The following is a 27,666-nucleotide window of genomic DNA, read 5'->3' as shown; positions in this document are numbered from 1 at the left end:
ATGTGCTCCTTAGAATGCACAGAGTTTTTCCTGAGCCCCTTCCTATCTCTAGACTCCTCATACTACTTCCCCACAGCCCATGGTTAATACCACCTCTTCTCCTCATTGACCACCCCACTATAGCCAGCCAGCCTCCGGCCCAGCCTTCCCTCCAAAGAAGTTTTCTACCCCCTCTTTCCTAAGTGTTCCCTAACTGAGCTTTCTCAGTCCTTTAATGCAACCCTGCCTCCAGCTCTCCCCCACCTGGGCTTGATCACTACTTCGGCTTGGCTGACTTTCCAGGTGCAAGCAGGGGAGCTAATTGGCCACTCAGGCCCAATAACCCTTTGCTGCAGGTGGGTGGGGTGAGCCCTCCATCACACCTGTGTTAGGTCTTGGGGCTAGGTAGGGACTCCCAGTGCACGCTGCCTCCCTACATTACTCTGATTTCAAATGAATATGAGATTCTTCAGCTTCTATCCAAAACTGTCACTTTATGCTACTAAGATGCTGTATCCCACCCTTGAAGTAGCAGTACATCAGGGGGTAATTATATGATCCTTATATAGTTCATACAGTAGTTAAAAGAGCTTTGGGATCCTTCGGGATGAAAGAGGCTACATACCATCGTTCTATAGGAAGATCAGATGTTATGTGAAGCAGCAGTTCAGCTATTTCTGTTGGTTGTAATTTCAAGCGCCTGGGACTCTCACTTCTAGGAGAGAAGCAACTCTGCCGTTACTGTTGCTACTTACTGCCCTACTGTCTTCTGGTACCCAGATGGGAAAATGCAGCCATTTGGGGAGTAATAACCAACTGCTGTTTCAGCCAGACCCGCTGGCTCATGCCTCCCAGTCACCGCGGCCTAATTTAATGGCGTGTAACCAATACGGACAGAAAGCGGAGTGTAAAACTCGCAACCTAGTGAAAAATAAGCCAAAGAAAAGGATGAAAGGTCATGTGAAGGAAGCAGGCCATTGAAGTGCAGAGTTCCTTGAGGTGAAATAATAAAACCTTCTGTTAGAATTTAGCTTGAGCATCTCTTATTTTTTCACTGCTATACAGTCATTTAATTTTTTAACCAGAACTCAGCTATTTTTTAAAAACCGAAAAATGATCGTGCACTCAGGATGTGTTGCAAAGTGGGGCCCTTCCCCAAATCTATTCAACTTCAGATGTACGCTCCCCCCCACCCCTTTTACTACTAACAGACCATTAGGTCAAGAGTTATGTGGATAGACTTGGTTTCAGTTGATTCCTTGGTTGACATTTTTCCACAAAGCAAAAATCACCATGCTCTTTGACACTGCTCAGAAGAGAGCCAGGACTGAGATATGTACTGACAAGTTTTCTAGAGGAAGTTTGCACGAAATTACCCTGTTGTATGTAACCACCAAAATTAATTAAACACAGAAGTTTTTACATGATATACCTGCCCTTCCCCATGACAGCCTGCCAACCCCCACCCTGTGCTAAGATTATTTGCAACATCAGATTTCAAATGTTGATGTAATTTAGAAAGTACTACTCTGAAAAGTGTGTGTGTGAAAACAGCACCTTCTTATTCAACAAATATGGCTTTTGTGTATTTAAAGTCATGTATGCCATGTTAGTGACAAAACAAAGATTTTACTAGTTTTTAATCCCATTTAGTCAGTCACACCAACAAAGCTTTAAGAGAGTGAGCAGGATTCTATTTCTTCCTGTGGATGAAATGATGGACCCCCACCTATCAATTATACCTGTCCTGTGCAAACTCAAAGACAACAATTAGGTTGTGCAGATGTCACTGAGGCATAATTTCATAACAGTGGGGTTGAATAGGTATCACTGAGGGCCTAAACTGGTATTAATTTGAGGAAAGGAAATAACCCAGCTTGACTTTCAGATCCCAGATTGAGTTTGCATGGCTGTCAAAACTTTGTTTTACCTCTAATCTGAGCACATTTAATAGTGACATCAATTAAAGCAATAATTATGGAACCCCACTGTATTATTTTTACTGAATCACTTTTCAAAATAGGAACACACTTTATTTAAGAGGCAACAGTCAATGCCAGAGATGTTGCCCCAAGGTCAGACTCTATGTGTGGCAGGCTGTCGATGGAAAAGTTAAGATTTGGAAGAGGAGCTAGACTCTCCCCAGTTTCACCATTTGTTAAAGTGCATAGCAGGTGATTATCATTATTATTTGTAAAGCACTGACAGCATTCTCAGTACTATATGAGACCGTTCCTGACCACAGGTGCTTACAGTAATCCAAAACAGAAGATGTATCACCTCTTGCTACATACAGTAGCAGTGTCATGCTCAAACTTGGAGAATTAAAAAACCTCTAAAAAGTTCTGAATCCTGTAATAAAACCCCAGAACATGCTCTTTGGCAGAAAATGATGCAGTGCAAACCTCAACGTAACGTTGCCTGACCCAGAAAGGTCCTCTAACCCCCCAAATTGTGTAAGGAAGCCAAGTCTAAAGAAATCTGGCAGATATGCATAAGGATGAACCTACCTAAGTGAATATCAGGCTTTCCCCCAGCATACATATCATGTGTTTTCAATAAAACCAACCAACCAAGCCCTCATCTATGATCACGCAACCCCTTTTTGAGAAGTAAATTCAGTTGGCAAGTCACCTGCCAAGTCAAGTGTCTATAACGCAATCTAATGGATGACTAAATACACACATTCCTGCATTGGAGATTTAAATAATCCTCTAGAACTCTTCCCAAAGTACAAGAGACTCTTTCATCAGAAAAAGACAGACAGGAAACATACCAGCGAAGAATGAACAAACTACAGAGACTGGTACAATTTTGTATTCTACTATTATTATTTAGGTTTCAGAGTAACAGCCGTGTTAGTCTGTATTTGCAAAAAGAAAAGGAGTATTTGTGGTACCTTAGAGACTAACCAATTTATTTGAGCATAAGCTTTCGTGAGCTACAGCTCACTTCGCTTATGCGCAAATAAATTGGTTAGTCTCTAAGGTGCCACAAGTACTCCTTTTATGATTATTTACTGATTTGTATAGCATCTTCTGCAAGTATCAAGGTATTTTAAAGAAATAATGAAGTAACTGATGAGATCATAACAGACTACCCAAATCAAATGAAAGCAAGGACTGGCCAAGGGTTAGCACTGACTGCCATGTCCCTGCACTGGCCGGGGACAAGAACAGTGCAGAGGCAGCATATTCAGTACTTTGGGGAAGTAACGCTTCATATCATGCTGCGGCCAACTCTCTGGCTAACCTGGAAGCTGTTTTGATGGGTTCTGAGGGGATATCCCCAAAAGTTTCCTCAGACTAGGAAGACGACTGTGATGCAGGACCTGTGGAGGAGGGAGAGGAGGGAAATTCTACCCTGAGATTGGGAAAGTGAGGGAGAATCCTAATGTGTGATCACAGTTAGATGCTGATTTTGAAAGGAAGGCTTTGAGGCGTGGAGATGCTCAGTCTCCAAGATTATCTGAATTTGTGATTTGAGAACCCCCTCTTTATCAGGCATGAGAATAGGTTATTTTCACCTACTCACGTACCATAAATGAAGGGTAAGGGGAAAACTGATGGGGAAAGTAAGAAAGGTTCACAGAGAGACAGATTCTGATCTGTTGTTATTTTGGATGTATTCTAGTGTAAGTACTCTGAAGTCAGTGGAGTTACTATGGATTTACACTGGTGTAACTGAGATTAAAATCTAGCCTATTATCCCTTTCTGAGAGTGTATGACTTTGCTCTGCAGCAACAACAGTGTAATCATGAGTTAAGGCAGTACATGTTATTGACAGCTGGGCAGAAGTTTCCCACAGAGATTACAGTACCTTAGACTTTTCATAACTGGAATTTGATTTGAAGGTATTAGAAGGAACAAGAATTTTCCAATAATATATATGGGGAAACTGAGTAATCACATCTCCCATGTATGGGTAGCAGATTAAAGTTTGTACTTTAATTTGAAAGCAAAAGTGCTCCATCATGTTCTGTTTCAGAGTAGCAGCCGTGTTAGTCTGTATCTGCAAAAAGAACAGGAGGACTCGTGGCACCTTAGAGACTAACAAATTTACTAGAGCATAAGCTTTCGTGGGCTACAGCCCACTTCATCAGATGTATAGAATGGAACATATAGTAAGAAGATAGATATATACATACAGATAAGTTGGAAGTTACCATACAAACTGTCAGGTTTCAGAGTAGCAGCCCTGTTAGTCTGTATCCACAAAAAGAACAGGAGTACTTGTAACACCTTAGAGGCTAACAAATTTATTTAAGCCTAAGCTTTCGTGGGCTACAGCTCACTTCATCGGATGCAAGTGAGCTGTAGCTCATGAAAGCTTATACTCAAATAAATTTGTTAGTCTCTAAGGTGCCACAAGTCCTGCTTTTCTTCATACAAACTGTGAGAGTCTAATTAGTTACGATGCGCTTCTGCTTCCAAATCAGGGACAAAGAATCAAAGTAAGGCTGTCTCTTCCTTAGCATTATTCAGGAGATCTCCCACCATTGCCCCAGCACAAGTAAGCTGCACTGCTGGGAGCAATGGTGAAGCACTTGTGCAGACAGAAAACAGGCATTTTTATCACTGTTATGTAACCACGAGAGTAGCAGGCCAAATTCCTAAAAGGCAGACAAGGCTCCAGGCTTTCAGAAGTGGGTGATCAGGTCTCACTTCTCAAGGAAACAAAGGGCACTTGAAAACTGTCATGTGTTTTAATCACTCAGCACTATAAAATGTGTTAACAGCTCTTGAAAGATTAACCAAGGAAGTTGGCTGTTTCTTCCTGAAGTTCATTCTGGCAACTACCAATATATTTGAAATGCACACCTTTCAAATACTGGCCACTCTCTAACCTTGGAAAAATTATGCTTCTGCTTTTTTTTCCCTACAGACAACCAAAGATTTGATGGAGTAAAGGTGTTGTGTATCACTGCACCTCATGTTGCACTTTACAGATCAAATCTTTTTCCTTGCAAACATAGAAGACACCTTTCCCATTATGTAAAATAACTACTTGCTCACAGCCTGAAGCCTTGAATTGTAAAAGCTACAGACTCCTACCTATACATCTTCACTCATCCTACAGCCCTCCCTCAGTTGCAGAAACATACCTGATTCCCCCCACCCCCTCCCCAAAAGGGTGGATATATTTTTAAAACTATGTACAAGGTTTATCCAGTAGGTGTTTTCTTCCTTCATTTTCAAAGGGCTGCTCTGTCGGTGCAGGTGTTTACTATGATCACTGCCTAATGGAGGGAGACAAAGCTTGGGACGCCCCTGAAAAGCCAGGGCAAAATGTGTGTGTGAGAGGGAGGGTGAAGGGGAGAACTTTGAAGGATCCAGAATCACCCCCTCCCATTCACAGATCTTCTCCCCCCTCCCCCGCCTTCTATGAACAGCGTGTGGGAGAGTTTCCCAGGAACATTCAGCGGGGCGCGAGGGGCACTGTGCTCAGCTGCCCCCTAGCGTTTGCTGAACTGTGGGCCACAAGCAGTCCAGAGGGGTCTCCTCTGTGCGCGGTGCCAGGAGACAACCCGAGCGCTGAGCCCCACGGGTTTGCGCGGATCGGATGGAGACACACGAGCTTGGCGCGCAGGGTTTGCGGGCTAGGCAGTCACGGCTGCTGTTTGCGGCTGGTACCGGGTACCCCCCAGGAGCCCTGGGCATGGGGCAGGACCGGTGTGCAGGCGCCGGCCGCTTTGCACTCACGTTGGGCTCCCAAAGGCCGCGGGAAGGGCCGAGGGGCAGGAGCCCGGCCCGAGGCCCGCAGTGTCGGGGATGACTGGGCCAGGCACCGGGCCGGGACACCGCTGGCACTGGAGGGCGCACGCAGCCCGGGCTAAGGCCTTGACCCCCGCGGGTTTCTCTGCCGCAGCGCTGCCAGCCAGGCCCACGCCCCGGGGCTGGGCTGCGGCGCTGCGAGGGCGGAGCAGCGGCGAGCGTCCGGCTCCTTGTGCCTGCCCCGCCGCCGCCGGCGCCGCGCCGCGCCGGGCCCGCCCTGCAGGAGCCGGCTCCAGCCTGCCCGGGCCGCGGCGTGCGGAGCTCCAGCCCGGAATGGAGGAAGAAGAGGAGGAAGAAGAAGAGGGGCTGAACTGCAGAGCGCAGGCCCAGGTGACCGGGGGCGCGTCTGACCCCGCATCCCGCAGCGCAGCGCCCTGCCCGGCTGCCGCATCCCCCAGCGCCCGGCTCCGAGTCCCGCATCCCCTAGCACAGCGCCCGGCTCCGAGTCCCGCATCCCCTAGCACAGCGCCCGGCTCCGAGTCCCGCATCCCCCAGCACAGCGCCCTGCCCGGCTCCCGCGCCCCCCCCGCTAGCGCCCGGCCCCGCTCACCTCTCCCAGCCCAAGTGCATCGCAGGCAGCAGCTGCTCCGCTCTCACTCGGCGGGGCCGTAGGGCTCGTACAGGCAGGGGCACCTGCCACCTGCTTTCCCCCGCCCCACAGTTCCCTGCCCCGGGCCTGCCCCGAAGAGCCAGCGCTGGGCACTTCACCCGGCTCTTTGCTGCACCCTGCAGTGGCTGTGGGGCACTTTCCCCGCGGGCAGCCTCGCAGGGTCTTGCTGTGTCACAGCACATCCCCGATTCTGTCAATTGCATCCTGACTGCCTTTTGTTGTTGAGAGCTCCATGGGTGGGACTGTCCCTTACGACTTAGGGCCATTGTAGGGTAAGAGGGAAAAAAAAGGTAAATCCCTTTGCTGATGGACGAACAGAAAATGAGTTCTCTGCCTCTGGGGCCATCTCCCCTAGAGCAGCACTTACTACCTCCACGAAAAGCGTGATCCTATTGTTCATGCCTCCATAGCATCTCCTGCAGGCCTCCGGGGTACCAACTTCCCAAGCCTAGGCGGCAGTCCCATTCACCAGTGAACACTAGAAAGACGAGACAGGTTTTAAAAGACAATCTAGCAGAGAAGTTGTCAAGGTTCCTCCCCCACTCTGAACGCTAGGGTACAGATGTGGGGACCTGCATGAAAGACCTCCTAAACTTATCTTTACCAGCTTAGGTCAAAACTTCCCCAAGGTACAAAATATTCCACCCTTTTTCCTTGGATTGCCCGCTACCACCACCAAACAAATACTGGTTACTGGGGAAGAGCTGTTTGGAAACGTCTTTCCCCCCAAATACTTCCCAAAACCTTGTACCCCACTTCCTGGACAAGGTTTGGTAAAAAGCCTCACCAATTTGCATAGGTGACCACAGACCCAAACCCTTGGATCTGAGAACAATGAAAAAGCATTCAGTTTTCTTACAAGAAGACTTTTAATAGAAATAGGAGTAAATAGAAGTAAAGAAATCCCCTCTGTAAAATCAGGATGGTAGTTACCTTACAGGGTAATTAGATTCAAAACAGAGAGAATCCCTCTAGGCAAAACCTTAAGTTACAAAAAAGATACACAGACAGCAATAGTTATTCTATTCAGCACAATTCTTTTCTCAGCCATTTAAAGAAATCATAATCTAACACATACCTAGCTAGATTACTTACTAAAAGTTCTAAGACTCCATTCCTGGTCTATCCCCGGCAGAAACAGCATATAGACAGACACACAGACCCTTTGTTTCTCTCCCTCCTCCCAGCTTTTGAAAGTATCTTGTCTCCTCATTGGTCATTTTGGTCAGGTGCCAGCGAGGTTACCTTTAGCTTCTTAACCCTTTACAGGTGAGAGGAGCTTTCCCCTGGCCAGGAGGGATTTTAAAGGGGGTTACCCTTCCCTTTATATTTATGACAGAAGTACTGATTAAAAATCACAGTGAAACAGACAAGTACAAACCTCATACAAGCAGGGGGGCTGGAACAATTTTTATAGTGGGGGTGCTGAGAGCCATTGAACCAAACTGTAAACCCTGCATAGACTGTAAAAAGAACAGGAGGGCTTGTGGCACCTTAGAGGCTAACGTTTATTAGAGCATAAGCTTTCGTGGGCTACAGCCCACTTAAACCACCTCGAGCCGGGGGGTGCGGCAGCACCCCCAGCACCACTAGTTCCAGCACCTAAGCATATACCTCGCCCCAGTAAACAGGGAACACACAGGCAGACCCTCACCCGATGCAGAATTGCTGATCACAAACTGTTAGGAGAAAGCACAGTGAAAACTTAGAGAAAAGCTGTGCAACCCGTTGTGACAGGAGAGAGTGAAACTGAAAGAATTCATCTGCTGCAATGTACAAAATATGAAGGTGCGCAAACAAGATACACCCTCAAATGACCAGAAAAGGACTTTCCATTCAAAATCAAGAGAAAAATTGAGCATGATTGTCGGTGAAAGGAAAGAGATGGCAGAAAAAATAGCATCCCACCAAATCAGAAATTCACAATATCTGTAAAGGGCCATGGAATAAAACCCTGGTACCCTATGGAACCCCTGTCTGAGGGAGACATTTAACCGCAGATGGATATTGTTTCTGTGTTTTAAACTTTGTCAATGCTTGTATAATACATTGGTCATGTCAGTAAAGACTTTTGTAGGGAGCTGAACTGGTGGGAGCTCTAACAGCTGAGCATGCTTCTGCAGTGATATTTCCAGAATGTGGAACTGACTTTTAGAAATGCACACATTAAATCACTTTGGCCATTCTCAGCACTGCTGCTGAGAACCAGCCCTGAACTCGCTAACTGCAATTACTTCTTAAAATAATTTGTAGGCACTTTAAAATTTAAAATCTCTTTGTGTGATTATTTTGTCTTTTGGAACCTTTCCTTTTTAGATCCAGTATTATGTCTCCTGTGTTCACCTATTATCATTCAAACCATCCCAGACAAATTATTGGGCCAAGTGCCTGTTGAACCATTTTATATTTCAGCAGTAGAAAACTATCAATATTTTCTGTCTTTTTAATACATTTCTATTTGGTTTACCTTAGCTTCAAGGCAAGGTCCTATTTTTTACAGTATGTGCTGCTGGGATTGGAGGGACTTTCCAATATGGCTACAACATCTCCATCATCAATGCTCCAACTACAGTAAGTGCTCTACTGGCCTTTGCAGCCATCCCCTGAGACAGTGAATCTTGTGAGGTCTAAACTCTGTTATCCTCACAGGGATCCTTAGTCTGGGAAAACACAGGCATATTTTGCCAAAACCCTTCAGCCAGTGACTACTAAAGGTGGACAGTAAAGGAAGGATTTGTGTCCTTTACATAGTTAATAATTTAACTCTTGCATCATGGTAGAGGTGCTGCAGCTGAGACCCAGAAGGGGTTATGACCACAGGATCGCCGGTCTGTACCTTTTTAAATCAGTCATAACTTTAGCAAATATAATTCTGAAACTTTCCAGTCTTAGAAGAACATTTGTTACAAGTTAGATAAATTTGTCTTACTTCATAAAATAATAATTTTTAAAACATTTGCAAAACCAGGCTACATAATACATGACAACCACTTAACTGATTCCCTGCTGGTGAGCTCTCTTGGGGTTCTGTGGTAGCTGAAATATACCGCATACTACATGCTGTATGTTCGAATGGATCTGGAACTTGCTGGTGTGACTCTGGGGGACATGAAATGATTGGGAGAGAAAGGTTAGTTTAAAATGAGTTATGCACTGAGCAGCCCCTTTAATTTTGCTATTGGGAGCATTCAATGTATAGGATCCAATCCTGCACCCATCAAAATCAAGCTTGGATTGAGCCCATGAAATATATTTAGATCATTTTTTTAAATATGCAAGATAATTTCACTTTGTAAAGGCAATCTGTCTAGTACGGCTTCTTAACAACTAAAATTTTATAGGGGGATGTCAAAAATACAGCTTGAAATTGAATGCTTTCTTCAAGCTGAACTGTGGAGTCATGATCATCACGTAAATCATACCTAATATGAAGTAAACCTTTGCTGTTTCTCAGGGATCTTTATTTTTAATCCTACAGTAAAGTGACTCTTGTCCTTCACTTACAGTACATTCAGAGGTTTATAAATGAAACGTGGCTAGAACGCACAGGCGCATCTCTAGACAGCGGTGTGATATTGCTAGTGTGGTCTTTCATTGTTTCTATCTATTCTCTGGGGGGACTCGCTGGAGCTCTCATTGCAGGACCCATGGCAATCAAGCTGGGAAGGTAAGAGGCCTTTGGATTTTCACCTTGAACTTTGTAGATCGTTTTTCATTAATCGAGTGCCTAAACATTTGGATGTTAAACTGAAAAGAGCCCAATTCCAAATTACCCAACTCAGCTGAAACACATGAAGTTCATTCTTAACCTAAGAAAACAAGACCATACAATCTGGCATTAGCCCTTAAAGGAATCTACCTTGAATGGTAGCATTTCAATTCTCATCATCCAACACAGCACAGTACTTTGCACCACTGGAAAAATGTCTAGGTATGGCTTTCTGCTCCACCAGCATAACATAACATACAGCAGGCAAGTGTGCAGTCACCAGCTTCTCTTCATCTAATTTAAGCAGGAAACAGGCACAGAATTAATGGAGAGCTTTTCTCCAAAATGGAGAGTGGGAAGCGGTAGGAATGCTGCACGGAATCCATAGCTTGAGGCAGCATAAGGTACTTACAAGAGGAGCGACCCTGGGACAGTTGCATCACAGAGCACTGGTCTGCAGTCACTTTAGTTCACACAGGCCATTCCTGCTTCTCAGACTGAAATATCTTTAAAATGTGGTTATCCATTGAGTCTTTCAAGTTCCTTTTCTTCCCTGTGCTTGGGAGCCTATAAAAAAAATCTGTATTACCCTTTCTGCAGATTTCACACGTGGTATAACCTCCCCTTCTCTCTGAAAGAACAATCAATATTTTTATCGTGAAACCACAGAAAGTGACACTGTACTTGCCTCTCTTTCCAGCTCTAGTATGGCATTCGGTAAAAATTGCATCTCCCCCTTATGTACTGAAGGAACCAGTTTTACCATTTCAGGAGGTAATCATGGGCTAAGTAGTGGTGCTGTCATCCAGAACTCACCCTGTTTCTTGCAGATGTTCATAATGATTTTATGATTCTTATGTTTCATTAAAAAGGGATTTTGTTAAATGTAAGAGCAGGAGCAACGAATCAGGATTATCAGTGTGATGATGCCCTCCTGGTTCCCTGAATCTGGTCCTGCAATCATCAGTTATCTTCGTTCACAATGAATTCCACTCCAGTTGAACCGTCCCTAACTCCGCCATGCACTGTGCAATGCAGATGACAGTTTATTTGCCAATGTCAAACCCAGTTTTCATAACTGGACACTTGCCATGTAGGCACCAGACAGAGGTATTTGGGCCCTAAGTGCCCATCTGAATGTGCTGCTATAGAAATGGGCACCCTGACAAACTTTCAAATTTGGAAAATTGGACTGCTGTGTCCCACCATTGGCTCTAATAACCAGACCTGGTGAAATCTGACCCTTCAGTTCTGTTTTTATTCTCTCCGAAGGAAGACATCGTTGCTGCTGAATAACGCGTTTGTGATCATAGCTGCAGTCTTCTCAGGGTTCAGCCGGATGGCCAAATCCTTCGAGATGATCATGCTCGGCAGATTTTTCACTGGAATCAATGCTGGTAAGGAACAGTGATACTATGGTAATGAGGACTTTAGAAACAACGTACAAATATAAATGTCTGTGGCATTAAAACGGTTTCTGATGTGCTCTGCAGTCCCTGGTGCTTCATTTGGCATTGAACTCATGACCCCTGGCACCAGAAGAATATGCCAGTCTCCTTTCCCTGCCATCCAGAGGTGACATAAACCTGGATTGTCAGCCAATATATGGCTTCTTCCATGTAACATTTCACAATATGCTTCTGAAGCATATTATGCAGAAGCCCTTATCAAAGTCTATGCCTAATATCTGGGTACTCCAGAAACATACCTACACACGCAAGATAATTCTCCTAAGGGCTATTTGTAGTGACAAGAATTACTTGCACATATGGAATGTCTGTATCATTCAGCTCACCACCGGAGACTGGTTTACATACTCCCAGGTTGACTTGGTTAATGGCCGTTGCTTCATGAGCACAGAAGAGTTAGTGCATTAGCAGCTCACTTTTGAAGATGTGGGTCCCCACGTCCAATATTGTCACAAATTGAATATGTTTGATCTCATACTAACCCCTAATAAAAAGGATGGTTTTGTGGTTAAGGCACTGGATTCAATTCCCAGTTCTGCCTTAATGTGAGATCTGGGGTAAGCTATTTAATTTCTTTGCCTCAGTTCCCTATCTGTAAAGTGGGAATAACAGTACTTTCTTTCTCCCACCTTTTGTCTGTCTTGTCTATTTAGATTGTAGCTCTTTAGGGCAGAGACTGTCTCTTACTACACCTAGCAAGGGGGCCTCAATCTTCCTTGGGGCCTCTAGGCTCTACTGTAATATAAAATAATAAGAACAGGATAGTGCCAGGAATGGAATAGCAGGGAGTGCTGCAGGTTATATTCTGGGGTGTAGGCCAAACTATGCTGGAAATCTTCCATTGAGCTTACCCACATGTAGGCCTGACCGTAGCCCCTGCTTTCCACTTATGCACATTCAGTTCCACACACACATACCTGCACTTTGCTGGTGCAAACACCCCCCTCAGCCCTTGAACACTTTTAGCATCTCTGTGAACACTAATGAAGAAATGTGCTCCCTCTCCTGCAAACCTGTTTGAAAAGCTTGTGTGTTTACAAATTCCAACACTGGCTTGCATGCAAGGGTTAGACTTTTTAAAGAGCAAACAGCCAGATATGTGCATGCACCGTTTTGCATGACGCAAATGGAAGCCATTTAGAGGTGTGGCAGAAAATTTACCCCATATCTGCCTCTAGCCAGCACTATTAGTCCCTCACTTTGAGGGCACCAAAATTAAAATAAAGCTGCAGCTTTAATAATGCACAGTAATGATACTCTATGTAGCTTTAAAAATGTGAAATTGCTTTTCATTAGCCCGCATTACATACTTTAATACATATTTACCAAAACTGACACAGTGAATTAGAGGGAATGGAAATATATTGGTGTAAGTAACAGGCATTGAGAGATCAGTGTAAGCAGCATACTCTGTAACAAGCAGAGAGAATACAGCTAACTACCTCATCTAGGGGCTGTTTTAATTTTTCTTTTTTCTCTTTTACATCTTGAGAGCATAAGCTGAGGTCAGTGTTTGTCTGTCTTCTCCAGGTGTGAGCATGAACATTCAGCCCATGTACCTGGGGGAAAGTGCTCCCAAGAAGGTCAGAGGAGCAGTGACCTTGACTTCTGCATCATTCACTGCCCTAGGGTTGGTGCTGGGACAAGTTGTTGGAATTAGGTAATGTATAGACCTCCCTATGTTTCTGATTCACTAACTCTCTTCTTTCTTTCCTCTCCTGTCTTCTCCTGCTCAAATGCCTACGTACCCTTGGGACAGCATGATGGTTTTGAGCCTAGGGACCAAATTCAGCAGTGACATCAGTGATGATGAGGGCTGTCCATAAATCATATCACAGATTTTTTCGTGATTTTTCAGGACCCACCCACTGCTTGTAACACTTTGTGACACTGAAATACACACACAAAATTAAGGACTTACCCACCCTCAGATGTGTCACCTAATTTATGGGTAGCCCGGTGTAGATTTTCTGGGTGTAGGTGACAGCACTGTTTTCACTCACTCGGCATTCAATGGATGTACAAAATGAGCGCAACTTGCATGAATCTGGGACTCTGTGGACCAAATTCTGCTGTGACATGGACTTCAGTGGGAAATCTGCCTGTGTACCCCAGGGCTGAATGTGGCTTTGCATGTTAGGGGAGAAGATGTAAGTGCGTATGTGTGGCAAGACTTGTGTTAGTTGCTTTTCCTGCTACAATGCCACCACTGCTACCCTTGGTGGAAAAGCTGCTTTCTTTCATACCCATTGACTATCAAAGGGGGGTAATAACCATACCTAGCTCTTCATCAGTGGAGCCAAAAGCACTTTACAAATGAGGTCAGTGTCATTATCCCCATTTTACATATGAGGAAACTGAGGTACACATCAGTGAAATGACTTGCCCAGGGTCACGCAGCAGAGCCAGGAATAGAACCTCAGTCTTCTAAGTCCCAGGCCTATGCTCCATCAATTAAGCCATACTGCTTCCTCCAAGTTACACTCCTTTGCCCCTTATACCCAGTGTGTAACTTGCACCACCATTTATGCCACCTCTGATTTTGGCCCAGGAACACCCATGGGAGTTGCACTTTTTTATTCCAACTTGCATTTTGCCTTGTGTCAGAAGAGGCTCCACATGTTTCAGAACGGGCCTCCTGAACATAGTCAACTTGTAAACCTGCTGCTCTGTCAGCCCCAAAATATATGCGCTGCCCCAGTGTTCCTGGATCACCCCTGTCCATTAAACTGTACACTGCTTACTTTGATCCGGCTACCCTGAAGTAGCAGTAGCATCTCCCTGTTGTGTGCGACAGTCACTGGGGTTGATCCAACCATCCCAGCAGAAGCAGAACAGGCAGCCAAGTGTGAAATGTGAACAGAGGAAAATGTATATGGGTGAAACCTCACGAGTGGAATGAAAAACCCTCAGTACCAGAATGATTACCACACTGGATCTTCAGCCCAGAAAGACTGCTACAGCAGTCTTCACCACCACCCTCTTTGAGCCAGCCACGTTCTAAAAGTGCACTCTCCCTCCCTTCCCTTGTGCTTAAAATGTTCCAGGGAGGTCTCATTGTTCTGGAATTCCCCCAAATTCCTCTATCCTTGGATATCTTATTTCCCCATCTAGACCTGTGAATGAATTCCTTCTCCCAACGAGGAGATTTTTTAATCATGTCCCATCTCTCCAGGTTGGCAGGACAGCTTTTCCTTTAAATGCAACTGTCCAACATATAAAAACAGCAAGATGGGCTATAGTTTTGGTGCATGGGTTAGTGGGAAGTTGTGGTGTGACCCACAGCATCACAGTGTGAGCTTTTGGTGTCCCTGGTTGTGACTGTTCAGATGGAGTTCTCTAACCCTCCATTATGTCTCTGACCTCCTGCTCTCTTGTCACATCGCAGCACCAAACCAACCTCCAGGCAGGTGCCAGTCCCTCTAAGGTGGAGGCAAATGGCATTGCTGTTTCATAGGTTACCTATCAAGGAGTCGCTTGTGAGGCAGAAGGCCACATCACCTTCACTTTCAAACTCAGCTGCTTCTCTTGCATGATGCACAAATCATAGAATCACAGAATAGCAGGGTTGGAAGGGACCTCAGGAGAGAGATGCCCTATGAAACCCAGAGAGAGAGTCAAACCCAGCTCTCCCACACCGCATTGTGCTGCCACCAGGTCACCCAGACAGCTCCGAACACTGCATTTAGTCTTATGAAATATTTGATTGATTTATCTTAATTATGTTTTATTTTTCCTCAGAGAACTATTAGGGGGAGAGGAGAGCTGGCCTCTTCTTTTGGCTAGCAATGTGGTGCCGGGTTTGATCCAGCTGATGACTCTGCCTTGGTTACCAGAAAGCCCGAGGTACCTCTTGATTGACCGAGGTGACAAGGAATCCTGCATCTGTGGTGAGCGTAAAGTGGTCGCGTCAATGTCCGATTCAGGGGGCAAGATTTACGGACCATGCAAACAAACTGATGTTGGTTTTGTTGTACATTCTTAATATGTTGCATAGCTTAGTCCAGCATGTTTGGCCTGGAGCAAGCAGCTTGAAAGGTACGTTTTTTTCCCACAGTCAGTATTCTCTCCTGTAGTGCTACTGGCCTCCTTTAGCGAGTACCAAACGCGTTAGCCCAATCAATGTCTAGGCCACTTTCTGCTGAACATTTAGGGTGACATTTTTCAAAATAGAGGCCCATGTTCTTTGTGCATAAAATGCGAACACAAAAGTGTAACCTTAGCTGCATGTGACTTGGATATTGCGAAGTTGGCAGCCATCTCACCATTTGTGTGGACAGTTGCAATAATTGTACGTGCAAACAAGCATGCACTTGTAGCTGGGCACAGACCGGGGCCTCCACCTTTTGAGAATGTTGCCCTCAGTTATGCTTTTTGGTAAGTTACCATAAGCGTCACGCAAAGGGCAGGCAGGGTAAATACGTCATTATTTCTTTCTTCCAAACTAGAGTGCAGTTTACACGATAACTAGTTTTTGACCTGTTAAGGTACTTATCTGTTGCTGCAAATGACTTTTTCACTACATATAGTGAGTCCAAAGGCAATTATGTAACCTGTTCTCTGTTTAAGGAGACCTACTTAACTTTGTATATAGTCTGTAACTATGATATCAAAGAAAGGCTAGATGAAGATTTCAGTGACCAAATCTGAATCCTCTTCATATAAGGAAATTTGTTGACATTTGTAACATACAGATCTCCAGACATGGACCAGGTTGGAATTAGTTTCCATTACACATGTGCTGTGCACCAAAAAATCTTAACTCCCTTAGATTCATTGGAGAGCTACCATAGAGTAATATTCTCTCAATAAGAGTCAGAAGCATGGTAGTTGAAATTGCACTGGTTGGAAATATTCCCTGATAAGAAAGTTGCATGGGTTTTGTCATCCCTTCTCCCCAAAGTCTCTCAGACTTTCTAATAGTTTCATCAAGCATAGCACATCTTGCTTTCTCTGCTTATCAAAGGTGGTTTCTTGGATCACAAAGTCCTACCACTACACTGCTTTCTGTGATTGTCACTTGCCACCCAATCCCTCACTCCCACAGGGAGATGAATTGATGAAGTTAAAGTGCTTCCATAAAGTAGATAAACGGCACCTTTTCCCTTACAGCACTGCAGAAGCTGAGAGGTAATGATGACCTGAGCAGTGAGCTGGAGGAAATGCAAGCAGAACAGGCTGCCATCAAAGGTCAGAGGGCAAAGAGGCCGTGGGAGCTGTTCCAGAATCCAGCTGTAAGACGGCAGCTAATAACTATCATTGTGCTGAGCAGCGCCATGCAGCTCTGTGGAAATGACTCGGTAAGCACGATAGCCACCATTTCATCAGCAGGTATCAGATGTGAGACAACAATGCAAGGAAGACTGTCACTTTTGGAGCAAACAGAGGCTGAGAATCTCCCCCTGTTCTGTAGGGGAAGGCAAGTTAGCCTGCTTCCCTTGCAGAGTTCTTCTTGGTGATCTCCAGAGAGCATTGTGAACCTACCAAAGCAGGAGGAATGATGGAGATAATTGAAATAGGAGCAGGTAAAATGGTGGCCTAAAAAGAGAGGCGGGTAGAAAGGCTAGGTGGTCCTTGCTCAGATGTCCCCCTAAACTGATGTGGCAAAAACCTTTTGCCATCCACTCATGGGCGGGAAAGGGTGGATGAGGAGAGATCATACTGAGATGCCCAAGAAACTAGAAAACAAGAAAATGGGAACGTAAATGCAGTAACAGAAATATTTGCATACTGGTCTTCTGAGATATCAGGAAACATGAGGTGGCAGGGGTGCCTGGCATTGCTGATGAGTGACCCATGTCATATCTGGTACATGGGGCATAATGGAAAGGGTCATTTTTATTCTGGGGAGAGGTCTGTAGTTGATGGACTTCTCTTTGCCTTCACTATTGAAACAACATTTCAGTTACTTTACGAATCTGTTTTGCAGTTGTTTGCAGAGAGCATTTCATTGCTACCATCAGATGCAAATATCAGGTGTTTGGCTGCTGAATGCACATTACTGAATGGATTGCATATGGACACTGTGGAGAAGCCGTTTGAATGGCAGCACAAGTAGCCAGTTCTCCGGGTGACAGTGTTACTCTCCAGATTGGGAGGGGGAATGTGGCGTCTGAGGGGGTGGGACTGGCAGTGATGTGCAATTCCAGGGCAATTTCTCTTACAGTTCACTTTCTTTTTTTCCTAGATGTATTTTTATGCTTCCTATGTGTTCCAAGAGGCTGGAATTCCATATGAGAAAATCCAATATCTCATTATCGGCACCGGGTGCTGCGAATTGATCACAGCCGTTACTTGTGTAAGAATCTCTAATGCATTTTGCTTATGTGAGCAAACCCCACCGATGTACATCAGGCAACTTTCATACCTACAATAACTTCCTTCCCAAAGAAACACTTTGCTGTATAAATAATTTGTAATCACTAAATCACAGTGTTCATTTTCAGGTATTTTGACATCTTACTTGAATACTTTAAAAAGTGCTGTATTTTTAGAAGGTGTTTGCCAGAAAAGGGTTCTGTTTGAAAGTGTTTCAGTGGACTCCAGCAAAGATTTTTGTTTGTGACTATGACAATACTGGAAGGTATCGTAGTTCTCCTGTATCCCCAGTCTCTGAAGTCCAGCTTCTCCAATTAGACATAAATATTTAAAATGCGACTTACCTACTGGAGCCAGAGTAATTGTTTGTCTTGACCGTTGCTGTGGGCAAGGCCTCGTAGGTTAGTAGAGAATAGCATTTTTAAAGTTAGTGGCTGGAGACAACAGTAATGTAGGAGCTATCTAGAAAAGACCAGTGAATGCTACAACTGGAGCTCTCCGGTTCAGTTCAGTTCAGTTGGCTTACCTCCACTGCTGCAGAGACGGACTCTTACCTTTCAAGTCATGGCTTGCAGTCTTTGCATCTGCGGTCTGTCTTCACAGTGCAGCATCCTAAGAACACAAGTTAGGGACTGTACTGTAAAACCGGTACTGTTCTGAAACCCTGTCACCTTGTGGCAGTTTACACTAAATGCGGCACTCCTAGAGAACGTGTTTCAGAGTAGCAGCCATGTTAGTCTGTATCTTATTTGAGCATCAGCTTTCGTGCGCTACCGCTCACTTCATCGGATGCATCCGATGAAGTGAGCTGTAGCTCACGAATGCTGATGCTCAGATAAATTGGTTAGTCTCTAAGGTGCCACAAGTACTCCTGTTCTTTTTTAGAGAATGTGTTGTATTCAGTTGTACTGATATTGTACGTTTTGGTCAGTTTTCTTTCCTGTAAAATAGACAAGAGAGAAAATAAACTTAAACAGAGCCAGAGAAACAGACCCCCTGTCTCTTTTGCTTGGTACTTTGCAGTCACAAATTTCTCTTAATTTCCACTAACTTGTGGGAACTCACATTTCTCTTCTGGATGCTCTCAAAGAATGACTTTATTCCCTCTGCCTGCGATCTCTGGGGCAGCACACAGCTTGAGAGGTGGATGAATTGTCTCCCGGAGAATGTCAGCTTTTTCCTTCATACATGCCTATTTGCAGGAAAAGGGTTCAGACTGCAGTTGTGACAGATTCTTGACATCTCCTTATTGCCCAGCCTGACTGAATCTCCTCAACACAGTCCTTATTATTGCATGAGTTTCTCTTCTTCCTAAAGAACGGGTAGTGCCCCGGAAGTAGGTTGCCCAGCAAGCTAACCAATGATACCTGAAATGGGAGAGAGGGAGGAATGTGGATGAGAGGCATGAATAGCTAAGTGTCCCGTGTTGCTTTGTTTCAGAACGTAATAATAGAGCGTGCTGGGCGGCGGTTGCTGATTCTGGGCGGGTACAGCCTCATGGCAGTATGGGCCATCATCTTCATGGTTGCTTTATCCCAGCAGGTAAAATAACTCTATTGAATTATCTAAGTGAAATGGATTCTGGTTATGCCTCTGACACAGATGGGGATATTAAGTAGGGGGCAAGTAATTATAAGTGCCTTAACCTATGTTCCCTTGTTCTCTGTGGAAATAGAGTCGGATAAGCTGGATGCCGTACCTCAGCATGGCCTGTATTTTCGCTTATATCCTGAGCTTTGGAATTGGACCAGGTCAGTTGTCTGAGGTTTTTCGCTCAACCCTTGTGCGACTGCGGGGGCTGAAGACTGTACTTAGCCACATCACATTTGAATGAAACAAAGGGACAATACATTTTGAACACTCACTACCTGTAGTTTCATCAGCAGTGCTTGTAGGCAACTGTGATTGTGTCTCAGGGTGTGTAATGACAACCGATCATTCTCTGGAGCCATTTCTGTTTACGTTCTCTTGGAGTAGACACAAAGTGTGAAAGGAAACTTGAAGCATAAAAACAACCTTGTGTAGGTAGTAACTTCTTGTCTAATTTGTGACAATAGGCAGCAGTTCCTGGATTTGCTAACCAGTTCATTAGGACTATAACCAAGTGCTCTTATTGCTTCACTCTTTCACTGTATGGCTTTAAAGGTTGTTGAGCTGTATTATTTTGTAATTTCTTTGAATATAAATTGAAACACATTTTCACGTGTTTTTTTAACTGATGAGCTTGCCGTTTTTCTCAGAACCAGGCAGTGTGTACAGGTGTGGTTGTGTGTATGCACATGATGTGTACTGTGTTGATACGTAATGTGGACATGATTCTCTGCTCATGTCAATATAAAACAGGTGCAAGCAAGAGGAGAATCAAGTCTAACTGTCATAAAATCATTTGGGTTGGAAGTAACTTCCAATGAGTCATCTAGCTCATGTCCCTGCAACGTCTCAGGCTTGATTACATTATTTTTAAGCTGCCCATGCCAGTCTAGCCTTCAAAATAAGGAGTGATTCTGATTACAAAACCTTTCTTGGCAGCTCATTCCATTGCCAGATGGCTTGTATAATTAGGCAGTTCTTAATATTCACCCTAAAACTTCCCTGGTGCAGTTACGTCCATTACTATGTATTCTGGCCGTGTTGACTAGTGAGAATAATTGGCAATGTAATCAATGGTCCCTGTCCTTTTTATATCCCTTTACATATTTGTCAGCATATGTTTTCTAGTTTTAACATTTCAGACATATTACAAATTTGTTTCCAAATCCTTTTTCTAGCTGGTGTGACAGGAGTTTTGCCGACAGAGATTTTTGATCAAATGTCTCGTCCAGCTGCTTACATGATCTGTGGCTCTCTGCTCTGGTCCAATCTCTTTGCAGTTGGAATGGCCTTTCCATTCATTGTGGTAGGTTTGGAAGCTGGTACAGCCATCTACTGTTTTTTAGTTCACAAACAAGTGCTCTTGCACTGCAGCTTACAGCAATGCTTACTGGAAGAGACTGGGTCTGAAGTATCTGCAAGTCTCAGGGAGCCAGCACTCCAGCTCTGTCGATAGTGACTTTGGCTAGAAGTTGTGACTGGAGTAGTTGTGAGCTCTCTCTTAGCCAAGATTCCTACTGCTTCCCTATAGTGATTTCTGCTGGAAGAGGCTGGGGTTGGAATAGTTTTGAGTCCCTGACAGCCAACATTCCCATTCTGTCCCCAACTTGGAAAGGTTGGGAGAGGAGACTCCCCTATTCCCTAAAGTGACTCCTTTGGGAAGAGGTTGGGACTGGAGAGATTGTGGGTCTTCACAATAAGTGCTCCTGTATTATGTCCAACAGTGAATCCTGAAAAGAGAGTCTGTTTTTACATCATTCTTTAGCATGAGCTATATTGAGGGTTAGGAGAAGGTACATATCTCCCAAACTTTCCCCTTCAGTAGCTACAATCTGTTGCCAGTCAGGACCAATGTTTATAACACAAACGAAGCAAGATAATATTGTCAGAGATAAGTATCTTGCTGTTAGTCCTTTTAGGGGAGAGCTGCTTACTCATGTTTGTAAGATCCTTAAGTCAGTGCAGAAATATTTCATGACTGAAGCTATTATATGCAGGAGAGGATTTGTAGAGGGGATTAGCCTCATACTGTGGTACGTTTCCAACACTTTTCCTTTTTTTCTCCCTGCAGGAAGGTCTTGCTCACTTCTGCTACCTTCCATTCTTCACGGTTTGTGTCTGCACTGCTCTATATGTCAGTTTTTTCCTTCCCGAGACAAAGGGGAAGACCTTCCTGGAAATCTCCAAGGAGTTCAGCAAGCGCAACTTCAAAACTCAGACACGTGAGAAGTTTTGGAAAGGCCCTGAGGAAATCAAATCCACTATGTTATAGTCTGGGAATAAGTAAAGGTGGCTGGTGGTTGGAAAATATCCTGAGATGTTTCTCTTTTCTTGAGGCAGAAGAGGTGGGGGTTAAGGAGAATACACTGCTCTTGGTTGTGTAGTGAAAAGTTTTCACACTAAAGCAGGAAATTCAGTTGATGTTTCTTGTTCACTTCATTTGTTAAAAACAGTTTGCCCTGCATTTTTGCTTAGAAGGGTAGCATTTATTTATACCACAATGCCCTTTGCCATCTCTTGGGAGCATCCCCAGTGATATGCTACTTAGACAAACCATTTTGAAAGCTTCTTTTAAAAAGAGTGGATCACACTGTATATTATGATTCCATTTATTAATGGCTTATAAAGGGTTAATAAAATATTAATAGATGTTATACACATGTTACAGACATGAGTACTATGCATTATAGATTGTTGTAAGCAGAAGGTGTTATAGATGGTTATAACTAGGACCCTCATTAAATCACAATTTCATGGAGACCTCGGAAATCGTAAAAATGCCCCCGGCCCCAGACCATGAATGTTAGTCGATTTCAGGGACAAAATGAATTTTACAACTAAATTGAGTCAATTTCAAGGATAGAATAAATTTTACACATAGTAGTCAATTTAAAGGGCAGGAAGAATTTTACAAGTAATGTTAGTCAATTTCAAGGATGGAATCAGTTCCCAACCTTGAAATTGACTCAATTTAGTTGTAAACTTCACTCCATCTTTGAAATTCACTAACATTAATTGTAAAATTAATTCCACTCAAACGCCATGAAATTGAGTACTTTGCCATTTAAATTGTTGTGGATTTTCTAAAAAAATAAAATAAAAATTCTGATTGCACAAGGCTCTAGTTAAAAGCCACCTATTGACCTTCTGGCCTCTGTAATAATCTATAATGTTTGATTAACCACATATTAAAATCTGTCAATCATTCATTAACCCAATAATTCATTAATCTTTTACAAGCCCTTTATTCATGGAACAGTAAAATAGAGTATGAGCAAATAATGTGTTAATTTCTGAAGATTTCTCCCCTCCTCTCTGCTGTCCTTTTTCCATCAAAGTCATCACTTTTGATTTATTTTTAATTTTAGACAAATACTAAAGAAATCTTTGGAGCACTTTTATTGGGGGAAATATACACCTAACAGGAGCAAATGTAACTTCTGACTGTCTTGTCCTGCACAATCAGCTTCTGTTTTCCTCTCATTTAGCTACCCCGCTAGTTGTGGTTCAGATAACCTCATCCATTCAGAGAAGGGGCACTGGTGCTGTGTGTGTCAGTGATGAGATTCAGTTATTGGTTTTTGTAATCCCATCCACTCAGGTGCAGCACAGGGCCGTTAATCTTTCTGAACGAGAGTTGATTTTTAACTGCAATAGGTTTTCCAGCCACATAATATGGGAACATACGTGCCGCTTGAGAGCATGAGTTTAGTGAGTTGAAGCCTAAAACACCATGATATGTTATTGGTTTTGATCATGCCACTTATTCAGGTGCCCTAATCTGGATTTAAGTGCCTGAGTTTAGACACCCAAGTCTGAAAACTTGGGCCAAAAAGTTTAGTACTTAAAAAGGGCCTTCATTTAAAGGTGGTACGTGCCGGTCTAGAGAATGGGGTTTCCCCAGAATTAGCCATTGATTGTTTGATAAATGCAGTGATCCCTCATAGTGTGCATGTTTGACAGGCAAAATTACAGACACATTAGGGGTGCAGAAGTACTCTGTCATGCCTTGCGCCTCAGCTGCTCCAGGTGTGTCTATACGGACTGTTGTGTCATCACTCCCATGAGACAAAGGACTGATACATCTCAGTGAAAGTTTAACGATTGGTTGGTATTTTTCAAGGCTAAATGGCATGTATTTGGGAACCCTAATTTAAAGTGTTACAAAGTGGTTTTATATTCTGTTTCTCTCTGAGCAGTACCAGACACCAGTTTAATACTTAACTATATTTCTTCTTTAGTCCTTCTTCACCTAAACAATGTCTACCTCGCTATAATCCTCTCAACTCTTTGCCTCTAAACTGGACTCTGAAATAAGATTGGCCTTAATATGATTAATTAAGTTCTGTTTTCAGAAGCCAGATGACATTTTATTTCCTCATCTCAGTGCTCATGTTGTTTATGGTATAAAGTGTCTTAAATAGCCACCAACCTGTTGAGCAATAATGGCTGTTAATCATTTAACAGATTGGGAAGGAAAGCTCCTCCTCATACTTAATCAGTGACTTGTTATACACCTGACTTTGGGGCATTGCTTTTGGAATTATTTATTCTGAACTGGTTCTCTTCATAGCTTGCTTATAGTGGTTCATGTACATTTTAAAACGTATACAGCTACTTCTCTTGAACTGTTTGTATGAGAGGCTCATGGGCTCCCAGGGGTGCTCTTGATACTTCTCCTAGGGGTTGGTTCTTCATGTAAGCTCAGCCAAGCGCAGAGTAGAGAGGGGAAGCTGTCAGAGAGCCAGTCATGGCCTCCTTATTCCCAGTTATGTGCATCCAGCTCAAGTGCAAGCTGTAGTGGGCAGCTGTAACTTACACCGCCGCTGGAGAATCAGACGTAGCAAAAGCCTTGTTCCACCCATTCCATTCCCCTGTGCCCACTGCCCTTCCTCCTCACCATACAGGGAGCGGAGGTTCTCGTAAAACCAGGTAATGAAGCCACAAGAGCAGAGCAGCCTTTTCCAGCTTTACGCCCACAGATTCCCCCTATTTGTGGGTAATTTTCCAGTGGCAATCTCTGGCTGCTTTAGGTAAGCTGTGAAGAGTGAATCTGGCAGTCCAGAAAATCTGGCTCATAGAGTGGAGCCCTTTCCATGGTACTGAGGTTTGCTAGCACTGAAATGTTTGCCTGCTATAATAGCTGGCACCTGTATGTTATATCCTGCTTTAATGGGCCAAAACGCATACCTCGTGTAACTCCATTAAGGCTTTATAGAATCCATTTGACTTTAGTCCAGTCCACTCCGCTGGTGTCTCTCACTGCTTTTTAAAGGCTTGACGAGGGTAAATGGTTGCTTTTGGGGTTATTCTTACCAATCTTTGCTTGAGAGGCTATAGTGAAACTGCCTTTTCTTCCTCTCTGTGACATTCTGGCTGTGTGTGTCTGCCTGACTCCCGCAACCTGACCAGTCCCTCGGAAGCCAAAACTGAAATGCTCCCAATACGTCAGGGACATGGTCAGCATCTGCCAGCCAAGTGACAGAGGCGTGCCAGATTTCAGACATCTTTGGTGCCACGCTCCTGGCTGCCCTCCAGACACCGTGCTGTGTCAGTTAACCGCTCACACAGTGAAAGTGTTGTGAGCTTACTGCTTGGGTTAACAGGAGCCCAGAGGAACAGTCTTAGGGAAGCAGGAGCTCATGGGGACAGCAAACTCCCCTTCCAAGCTCTGATTCAATTTTCTTTGAGCACTGCATAGATTTCAGAATGGCTAAACATTATGCACCTTGCCCAGCAGTTATTCCAGCATTGGAATCCTGTGTTTCACCTTTGAATCACTTACTTCTTAGGGACAGATTTTTACAGGTATTTAGGCACCAAAAGCGTCCAGGAGCCTAACACTCATTGAAATCAATGAGTTTTAAGCACCGAGGTGATTTTGAAAAATCCCCCTAGATGCTTAACTATCTTTAAAAATCTGTCCCTTAGTGACCAGGTATTAAATGCACCAGTGCTTATTAGTCACAGGGCTTGAGACTAACATTTGCTCTCTCAGTCTCATCTTTAATTGTGCAATAAGAAACTTGGCTTTGGGCTGAAGCATTTCCTGTAGATTTATCTACCATATGTGTTTTAAGGTACCTAGCACCTTGGTACTTGTGCACCAAATTGTAGGTGTCGTGGTCAGGGATCTTCCCAAACAGCCCCACTTTCTCTTACCATGCATGAAATGAAAAAGCACAGTTAAATGTTCCTGGAAGCCAGGTATCGCTGGCCAGATGCCAGAACAATGTATGTTCTTATGGCAGATGTAGCAGTTTGTTTGTGTTAGGTGCATTGTGTTCCGACAGTAAGCAGGATGTTCCCAACAGTGAAAGACTCCAGGATAGCACCGTCATCTGTACTATCAAAAGTCCCATACACTATACGAACCATTTTAGCAACCCGAGTGCAGGACATAGCCAGGGCTCCTCGTTTAGTACATACCTATTACTGTAGTTGTTGGGCATGTCTGTGAGCTCCCTCTGTGTTCTCCTCCAGTTTCTATTTATAGCCTGAAAGCCATAATCCATCCAGCTCTTCTCTTCTAATTTTGCTTGTGTAAAAGCTACAGTAGGGCTGCTGGCTAGTCACAAAGGAGCGTGTGCAATAGAGAGAGACATTTGTTGCCAGACAGCTTCATTTGTACAATTATTTTAAAATGGCAGAGTTTAAAAAAACAACAACCGTATTCTTGAATGCAGTGAATTTAAATGTGAAGTCCTGAATGTCTGTTAATATCATGCTGGACATGAATGGAAAAGACGATTTGTTATGTAGAGAAGGAAGCTGCATGAAAATTATTCTGTATTTCAGTGTCTAAAGTATGTAATATATGAAAGGATAAATCTGAAAATTGTTTGGTATTATTGTTATTGTTGAATCGTCTTTACACACACTATTTATTTACCTACTGTTTGGGATATCTTTGCTAGTAGACAGTATAAGCGACATTTACATTTATACACTAGTACGCAGGCACTGGGGCAAAATCATAATCTTCCAAAAGTGCCAGCAGAGCTTTCATTTTATTTATTTGTTCTTTGGATTGCAGCAGTGCCTCTGAGCCCTGGTGAATGATCAAGCTACTGTACTAGGCACCACATGGACGTAACATGCAGCATGGACTTGACCTTAGGTTTTAAAAATCACACCAGAAACACCGACACCTAACTAAACTGCATGAAATTCAAAGTATCTACTTCAGAAAGCTGAAGGGCTGAACTGCTGATGGGAATGCAAGCTGTGGTGCTAGGGAGTTGAGGTGTTTCAAACCTGAGAGCTGAAAGAACAGACAAAAAGACACGGAAACGGGGGGCACCACTGAGTTTAACAATCGTTCACTTCAGCATGCAACAGAAAGTGAGATCTGAAAGTAGCTGGGGGTCCATAAAGTGCTGCTAAAGAGAGATCTGGGCTCATGGGAGAGGAAGGGGCTGTAGGGAGGAGGCTCCAAAATGTCCAGTAACCTTACTACAGTGTAGCAAAAATAATTTTAAATAGATGTGTTAAAACTAAAGGAGTAAAGAAAAATCAGAGTTTCTAACTACTGTCCCCCCTGATTTCTTCTATCCACGGCTCTGACTATGTAGTTGAAAGATTACTTGGCACACGCAAGCAGCATAGCTGTATAGTAGCACACAAACATGCCTCGCTACATTATATATGTGCACAACCACACCACAGACAAGTGTGACTTCATGATTTCAGCTACAGAAAGTGCAAATGAACATGGCACACATTAAATGGATTAAAAACGGGCTAACTGACAGGTCTCAAAAGGTACCCCTAAATGGAGAATTGTCATCCAGCGGGGTCCATAGCAATTGGTTCTTGACCCTACACTATTTAACATCTTTATCAACGACCTCGAAGAACACACAAAATAATCACTGATAAAGTTTGCAGATGACACAAAAATTGGGGGAGTGGTAAATAATGAAGAGGACAGGCCCCTGATTCAGAGAAATCTGGGTTTCTTGGTAAACTGGACACAAGCAAACAACGTGTTTTAATATGGCTAAATATAAATGTATACATCTAGGAACAAAGACCACAGGCCATACTTACAGGATGGGTGACCCTATCCTGGGAAGTGGTGACTCTGAAAAAGATTTGAGGGTTGTGGTGGGTAATCAGCTGAACATGAGCTCCAGCGTGCCACTGTGGCCACAAGAGCTAATGCCATCCTACGATGCATAAACGGGGAATCTCAAATATGAGTAGAGAGGTTA

At 43.8% G+C, this 27,666-nt stretch overlaps 1 protein-coding gene across 2 annotated transcripts; it reads left to right on the top strand.

Annotated features, from left to right (window-relative positions):
- The first annotated feature begins 2,171 nt into the window (after positions 1-2,171).
- LOC140898664 (solute carrier family 2, facilitated glucose transporter member 11) lies at positions 2,172-26,292 on the top strand. 2 transcript variants are annotated; one of them, XM_073312822.2, is made up of 12 exons: positions 2,172-2,785; positions 8,837-8,935; positions 9,871-10,031; positions 11,346-11,470; positions 13,073-13,202; positions 15,284-15,432; positions 16,655-16,842; positions 17,730-17,840; positions 19,301-19,402; positions 19,536-19,611; positions 20,629-20,756; positions 21,522-26,292. In XM_073312822.2, the coding sequence occupies exons 1-12, from the start codon at positions 2,765-2,767 to the stop codon at positions 21,720-21,722; spliced, it is 1,491 nt and encodes a 496-aa protein (XP_073168923.1). In that variant the 5' UTR covers positions 2,172-2,764; the 3' UTR covers positions 21,723-26,292. The 2 variants fall into 2 exon arrangements, with proteins under 2 accessions (XP_073168923.1, XP_073168921.1); XM_073312820.2 differs by lacking the exon at positions 2,172-2,785 and adding an exon at positions 5,211-6,084.
- The last annotated feature ends 1,374 nt before the right edge of the window (positions 26,293-27,666 follow it).

Source organism: Lepidochelys kempii, chromosome 15, assembly GCF_965140285.1.
Source record: "Lepidochelys kempii isolate rLepKem1 chromosome 15, rLepKem1.hap1, whole genome shotgun sequence".
NCBI classification, from domain to species: Eukaryota; Metazoa; Chordata; order Testudines; family Cheloniidae; genus Lepidochelys; species Lepidochelys kempii.
The sequence above is the reverse complement of the archived record's forward strand: the minus strand, read 5'-3'. Positions and strand labels throughout refer to the sequence as shown.

Coding starts and splice junctions, on each gene's coding strand:
- LOC140898664 (XM_073312820.2), top strand. CDS start 5,752: ATGACTGGGCCAGGCACCGGGCCGGGACACCGCTGGCACTGGAGGGCG. Junction 8,936..9,870: donor TCATCAATGCTCCAACTACA/GTAAGTGCTCTA, acceptor CTTCACTTACAG/TACATTCAGAGGTTTATAAA. Junction 15,433..16,654: donor CAAGGAATCCTGCATCTGTG/GTGAGCGTAAAG, acceptor TTTCCCTTACAG/CACTGCAGAAGCTGAGAGGT.